The sequence below is a fragment of the Abrus precatorius genome, unplaced genomic scaffold (genome assembly GCF_003935025.1).
Source record: "Abrus precatorius isolate BTA unplaced genomic scaffold, Abrus_2018 Scaffold8, whole genome shotgun sequence".
NCBI classification, from domain to species: domain Eukaryota; kingdom Viridiplantae; phylum Streptophyta; class Magnoliopsida; order Fabales; family Fabaceae; genus Abrus; species Abrus precatorius.
The window spans coordinates 23,945,213-23,952,890 of record NW_020874428.1 but is presented as its reverse complement, the minus strand read 5'-3'; the positions used below and the strand labels follow the sequence as shown (position 1 = coordinate 23,952,890).

The following is a 7,678-nucleotide window of genomic DNA, read 5'->3' as shown; positions in this document are numbered from 1 at the left end:
TGGTAGCAGTCCCAGTCAGTTGAAAGGGTGAGGGGTGAAATAGCTATGAGGGTCTTTGGTGGACACAATGTTGTTGTCTTTCAGTTTCTCTCTTCAGCTTGCAACTCTGTAAGGTAACTTTAATTGATGGTGAGAGACTTGTGTTTAGATCCATGAGAAGATCACTCCAACGGCAAACTCTGTATTCAACAAGTCAATGAGTCAACTAATTAAAAATGGAAAACTAAATGTTGCTATTAAACTAATTAGATGCAGGTGCTACTCAAAAAAATAATATTATCATTATTCATGCCGTAATTTTTTAAAAAACAAATGTATACAATTGTATATTCTTTTTATTTCTATTTATTACTTAAATTATTTTATACTCGATCTCCTCTCTTTCTTACATAAACTTCATTTTATAAATAACGTTTACTCGACAAAAGAAATAAATGCAGGTAACTTTACGAGGGATTTTAATTCAACCTTCACAAGCTGTAGGACAAAAATAAATAATAATAATAATAATAATCTTTCATATATAAAAGATTAACTTAAAATATTCAAGTTTTGATTGTTCTAACCCTTCTATCAAGGCTTCGGTAAATGCTAAAGTAGTAACGTTAATGGTATTTACAAGCTTCAAAGAAAATTAGGGTTAGTTAAGTGTAGTGTGGATGGTTTGTTCAAGAGATGGTATTCCAATGCAATAATATTACATAATTCTTATAGCCATCTCTATCTTCTCTAAATTATCTTCATTCTATTGTAGTAGTACCTTCTTTTTTTTAAAAAAAAATATCAATATCAATAGGTGTGATAATTAACTTGCTGGTGAGCTTTGCATTAAAGAGAAACATACATAAATTATAAGCAGTTCGTTTGAAAGGCAAACTTCTGAAAGCATCAAAGCCAAACATCTGATTAACTTTCAGATGGATACATATTAGCTAAATGGCAACATCACTGTGTTAAAGCCAAACATGCCAATACTAAAAGTATTAACGACCCCAAAGTTAAATATGTGGAAGATGATCACCTAATCGTAACTAACACAGGGGACATGAATTAAAGGAATATTGGAAAGGAAAAAGAGCACTAATAAAAAATATCTATGCGGTCCAATTCCAACTAGGAAGCGCATGGAGCAGGTAACCACCATAAGATCAGGAGCTATGACTGTTGTCTCATGCCCACCAGCATTATTTGTTTTCAGATGCAGATATTCCTGGGTTGTAGTTTCATTTAGTTCTTTTTTGTTGTATTGTCAATCTAAAATTGTTTATATAATAATGCAATTTAGAAATCATAACAAAAATACATTAATAAAAATTTTAATATATTTTTAAACTTTTAAATTTGTTAACTAATATTGTTAGTATTTGTTATTTATACGTTTTCCATATGATTATCTTACGGGGCAGTGTTCTTCAAACACCAAGCAGCTTGATTTAGTATAATTACATTTATCATTTTTTTGGTGTAATGAAATCTTTGAAATATTAATTTTGTAAGTTTAATTTTAAAAAGAGAAGTTTTCATCGAATGTAAAACAAACGAAAAGAATATGAATAAATGATAATCAGATATATAAAACATTCAACTAATATGAATCTATAAAGAAAATGTAGATGAAGGATTAATTAAGATCCTGATTTGATGCAGTATCGGATAAACATATCAAATGAGACACTCTTTGTAAATATACCTATATGATAAGAAAATTTGTGGTTCATAAAAATGCCATAATTTTCCCGTTATTTCTTTTTTTTAAAATAATAGAGAATCACTTTTTTTATACCTTTCATCAACCTTATAAAACAAACACACATTACCGACCACCTCTTTCTTGCTCTAATTTTAAGAACGAGTCTAAAAATGAGCTTTGTGCCCTTATTTTTAAATATAATGTGTATTGATCTGAGTGAAAGATTTAGATTTTATAAATATGTAATCTCAATTCGGATTCCGAATTTTATGTAAAAAAAAAGGCAATACTGAGAAAAGTCTATATTGTTTGGAAGAATCTCCACTTTAGCGTGCGATTGTATCTTTAAAAAATAACTTCGTACTTAGCAAGTGAATGAATACTAAGAGAAAGCTAACACACAATTACGTATATTAAACTAAAACGGTGAGGTACCAAGCCAACATTTTTACCTTATCATCTTAGCTGCTAAAACTTTTAGTTATTCATCATTGGATAGTTACTAGGAAACTTCATTAATGATCACATGGGATAATATTAGGTGGCCTCCAAGCACACCCCCTTCCATTATAAATAGTTAATTAAGGTTGTTGAAAGCTCAAGAATTGATGTTCCATTTTGAATAATTTAATGTTATGAAATGAAAGTATCAGAGAAAATTTATATATTTTCCTATTTTAAAAATTAGTTTAAATTCATATAATTTAATCCAAATATTATAAGAGCTAATTAATCAGTAAGTTGAAATTACTATTTTAAATTTTTAATATTAAAAAACTATGCCAGAAGAAACTTATCATATAAGCTTACTTTCAGAAGATGATAACATGTGACAAAAAGTTGAAATATAAGTATATAATTCATTAAATATTATATTGTTAGCTAAATGCTTTGACTTCTCTCTCTTTCTCTCTCTCTCTCTCTCTCTCTCTCTCATGTAAGCTTCTTTTTTTTTTTGCAGATAATTTGGGGTCAAATAGTTCTTGGGTTTAGTACATTCAAACCCAAGCACATTGTACAATAGAATGGGCTCTTGTGTTTTTGTTTTCCTACATTTACTTTTTTCTTTCTTGGGCACAAGTATTTTTCCCTACTCTGCTAGAGTGGACTTTGATTTTCGATTGGATTGGTAAAATTAGAGCAAAACAAAACTCCAAGTAGAATATAATTGCATGGTTAAAAAACCAATGATGTCATCAGCTTAAAAATAAATCATTTACAAGAAAACTGCTATCGGCAAAAATAAATCTGGTAAATAATAATTTTGTGAAAGTTTTCCGAGTCAGTCTTAATTATTTTTCTAAAATAAACTGAAAAAAAGGGTAATAAACCAATCAAAGGGACTTCAGTAAAGGACGTATAAAAGTGAACCGAAAGATAGGTAGCTGGAAGCAATTTGAAATGAAAACGACTTTAGAATATCGTAGCAACAAAGTTTGCACAAACATTCTCCTCACGATGCAAGAGTTTGCCAATATCAGAAAGCCAATTTTGAAATAATTCTTCCCAAACAAGTAAACAAGCTTGTGGTATGGAATTTCCATAAACCATATGCCAGCAAAAGATGCAGCCAATATGACACTTTAACAAAGTGCGTTTTTCGTTTTTTCATCTCTTTCAGAAAAATTTTAATTGAAAATATTTTAGATATAAACAAATTAATCTAAAATAATATTAAATATATCCTTCCAGGAAGAACATGCTTTTAAAAGAAAAAAAAAACTGAATAAATCAGAATTGGCACTGCTGAAAAAATTGGCTATATATCTATCATTATATTGGTTGGAGCTGTCAAGAAGGAAACAATATTTGAAAATTTGTCATTTTTAACATCAAAGAAAACTCGGAAGATGTCCCGAAAAAACCTCAGCATTGGAAATCAAAGGCACTTTCCAAAATTTTCCAAATAAATAACATTCCAATATAACAATTCTGAACGAGAGAAAAGTAGCTAGTTATCATAAACGACGGTTAAGAGAAAGCCCCTCGTTACGTACGTTAGAATTTTTCATCAGGGCTTGACAGCAGTTCCAAATTTCATCTAAGGTCTGCTATGTTTATCCAACATTGTTAAATGAAATTTTAATGCTGACTAATATCTTAATGTTGAAAAAACAAATATTAGTTATGTCAAAAATATAAAAATTCTTTTGACATACTTTTTAAAATAAAAGAAAATGTAAAGTGTGTTTAATGTTCTTTAGTTAATATATTTATATTTATAGGATATGTAAAATAGTAGAGTGAAATAAGTAAATTTAGATTATATTATACATAATGGTTAAAATTACAAATTTTTTAAAAAAAATACATAACTGGAAAAAAAAAAGTAATCTTATTTAATGCGTCACATGTGTGGTATATGAACACGCTATTAGAATATTCAATAATATTTTATTGAAAGAGATAATTGAAGCTAATGCCTATTCAATATTGGCATGGCAGAGTTGGACCAATCGGCACAAACTCGAATTCTAGATTGAAAGGAAAGTGAAAAATCAGTGACACTGTTCTTCAAAATCAATCCAATAAATAAATGAAGCATATACATCTCATCACTGTAGTGCTCTCAATTCTTTTTTTTTGTTTTGTTTTTAAACAATCCGAAATTCAAAGCTTAATGCACTAACACTAGCACGACAAATAAATCTCACACAAACTCAAGGCTGAAAGAAAAAATAACAGGATGATCAGCCAGTGAGAGACAATTCCAACTTTGAAGTAACACGATACCTATCCAATGGATCTTTGAAAAGGATGCGTTCATGATAGACCCTCCAAGCATAGTCCTCAAAATCAAAAGAATTGAACACCCTCTCTTCTCCTTCACCACCAGCATTGTTCTCTTCTTCAGCTTCTTCTTTTGGGTCTTTGTTATTGCTCTCAAGGGTTGCCTTGGGAAGGAGTGGAGCCACATTGCTCTCTGTAGGAAGAGTTATTAGCAATGACATTGTTATGCTGCGTGAATCATTTTCATCTCCCACTGTGCCCACTGCTCTGCCTCTCACTTTCTTTAACTTGCCATTGCTCCACACCTACACATTAATTTTTTGTTTTAATTTATATAGCTGCCCACTTATTGATATGCATCAGCCTTAGGCCTAATTTTATGTTCTCTTCAAAATAAAAATAATTTTAAAAAATACATGATAGAGAATTGTATAAAAAATGGACCTTTTTAATTTTTTTTCTCTCACTGTTAAGAAATACAAAATCAATTCTTAAAATTAATTAAAATCCAAAACACAACATACACACTCATCCAGTTTTTTTTTGTTTTTTTTTTTTTTAAGGGGTAGGAATGATGAAAGGGGATTTAAAGACATTATATACCAAAACATGAGATTTTAGAGAAAATTAAAGAAATATGGATTGAATTCTCATATTTTTACAGATATTATTCATTAATTAAAATTTCACCTGGTATTTATATATCAACTCGTCATAAAATTTTTGTTATACAAACTGTCAAAATACAACTTATGGAATAATATTAACAATTTGGACCGGAATTCTCTGAAATAACTATGCCCTATAGTTAATATATTCTCATTTTCGTTTAAATAAAAAAATTTCCTTAAACAAAAGTTTTAAAAAAAGAGCATCCGGTCCTAACAATGTCTCGTTGGTACTCAAAATTGTGTCCTCCTTTGCGTTAAATCGAGGATTCCTCCGTTCAGGACACATTTCCCCAAACGATATAAACCCCATCGTTGCCCTACATTGCTATCCTGGCCCACCTTACCACAGAAGGCCCCAACCAACATAAATTTTCTGCTTTATCAAAATCAGAATTTGCGTGTGAAAATATAAAACTAAACAAAACCAATGGTCATTTCATAATTAGTATATACACAAAGAGTCAACAATCAGAATTGTTCAAAATAATATTATAATTATAACATGATTATCATTCTTATATATATAGATACGCCAAAATAACAAGCTCATATATCACATATATATAACTTTTTATTTGAAGCTTTTTTCAAACTTCAAATTACAGGGATTTGTAATTTTAAAAAATAACTAGACATGAACATTAGAAAAGAAAAAGGAAAACAACAAGGGCAAAAGAATAATTGCATGTCGCAAATAATTTTAAACCTAGCCAACATGATTACGTGACCAACTGACAATACTGTAAGCTTTTCCATAAACCAGGCCACTGACTAGGAGAAAAAAATAAACTTGTTTTACAAAAAGTTAAGACCATTCAACAAAATTAACAACCATCAAAATCATAAAAGCTAACAAGAACAGTCATTTGTCTGAAAATACAACCAATAATTAATTAGAAACATAATCTAAAAAGAAGAAAAATCTTACCTGAGCAATATCGCCAACAGTAAGCAAGATCGAGTCCACGTGTGGCAACACAGAAACCGATCCTGAATCCGACAACAACGAGTGTTTCTGACTCCTTATCTGATACTGCAACCCGATTATAAACGGGTAAAACCCACCCGACAAACCAGGTTTATTTCCGTGTGAAGCCAAACACTCCGTTACCCACATCACCGAACAAAATCGGGCCGGGTCATTCCCCAACGGGTTTTCCAACCCCAAGGCATTGGTTAACTCATCGATGATCTTAAGCCCCAGGTTCTCAAGGGCACGTGCGAACTCGCGAAGAGAACCCAGTGTTAACTCGTTCGACTCGGTCGTACACGACGAGTCCAAGCGGAACGACTCGGCGAACCCGTCTTCTTCGTCGTCATCGCCGCCACCGTAACCGAGAGGCCAGTTGTTGGGGAAGAACGACTCCTTCTGGTGGCGAGAGAGGTCGAAGAGAGCGAGCGCTTCGGACTCAGCCGAGTTGGCGAGTTCGGAAGGAACGGAGTGATCGGTGAGTTGGGCGTAACCCAGTTGAGAAACGCATGAGAGGATGTCGTTTTGCGAGGAGAGGGAGAGAGTGGGAGGACACGTGGCGGAAGCAGAGGAGGAACGGCGAGTGGGGAGGGAGAGGTTCGGTGGGAGACGGTGGAGGAGGCGCGAGAGTGCGTCGGCGGTGTCCGAAGTTGAGAAGAGGTCGTTGGAGTGTGTCGCCGGCGTTGGCGGCGGCGCTGAGGTGGCGCCGCCGTAGAGATTTGTTAAGTGTTGAGATTGCTTGTGAGCTGAAGAGGCCATGACGTGAGAGAAAGCCTTAGGGGACCCCTTTGCTTGTTTTGAATGATGTATTTAAGCGTGCAAATGTTGGGATACAAAGGACGATTCACACGTGTGATTGGCCATTTCCATTTTCTACGACTCTGCTCTTCTGGTCTGAATTTGATTTTTTTTCGTTTTTTCGCTAATTTAATGATTATTAGTTTCCTTGTTCAAAATGCAACGATTTAGTTAACAATGTCGGATTTGGCATGCATTATTATACATCATCAGGACATTTTTAACACTTATTTATTGCTCAATGTTGCTTATGGCAACCTCGTGAAAATCATGATTCTGGCTTGCGGATTTTAATTTAACATAATTAATTATATGATCTGATAGTGTCATTGGAAATTTTTTAAAAATATATCAAATTTTTCATTAAATTATATTTAAAATATAAATAAAAGTATATTAATATTAATATTTTTTTAATTCATACCTTTAATTATATTAATAAATGAATATATTGATTAACCAACTCACTCAATTAAGCATGATTATTGAATATGAAAATAAAGACTTGGATTATTAACATTTTAAAAGATTAATGATTATTCTTTTAAAACATGATTATTGAATATTAAAATTTATTTAATGATGTATATAAGGTAATATTAATAAAATTTTAAAATTTCAAGCGAATATGACAGTAAAAAGTATAACTATACAAGCAATACATACAGTTACTCACAGACTATTGATTTTAAACTTTTAAAATTTAGGCATGACTCGTTTAAGTAATTAATTCTATTTTTAAGTTTACATTTCTTTATTTAACTAGGTAAATAAATTTGATTAAACATTTAAAAAGTTAAATGTAAACCATTCATAAAT

At 31.7% G+C, this 7,678-nt stretch overlaps 1 protein-coding gene across 1 annotated transcript; it reads right to left on the bottom strand.

The window, feature by feature from the left end:
* Nucleotides 1-4,205: 4,205 nt before the first annotated feature.
* LOC113847741 lies at nucleotides 4,206-6,829 on the bottom strand. Its single transcript, XM_027476998.1, has 2 exons — nucleotides 6,020-6,829; nucleotides 4,206-4,725 (listed from the first exon to the last, which is right to left on the bottom strand). The coding sequence occupies exons 1-2, from the start codon at nucleotides 6,818-6,820 to the stop codon at nucleotides 4,381-4,383; spliced, it is 1,146 nt and encodes a 381-aa protein (XP_027332799.1). The 5' UTR covers nucleotides 6,821-6,829; the 3' UTR covers nucleotides 4,206-4,380.
* Between the last annotated feature and the right edge of the window lie 849 nt (nucleotides 6,830-7,678).

Coding starts and splice junctions, on each gene's coding strand:
- LOC113847741 (XM_027476998.1), bottom strand. CDS start 6,820: ATGGCCTCTTCAGCTCACAAGCAATCTCAACACTTAACAAATCTCTAC. Junction 4,726..6,019: donor CTGTTGGCGATATTGCTCAG/GTAAGATTTTTC, acceptor ATTAATGTGTAG/GTGTGGAGCAATGGCAAGTT.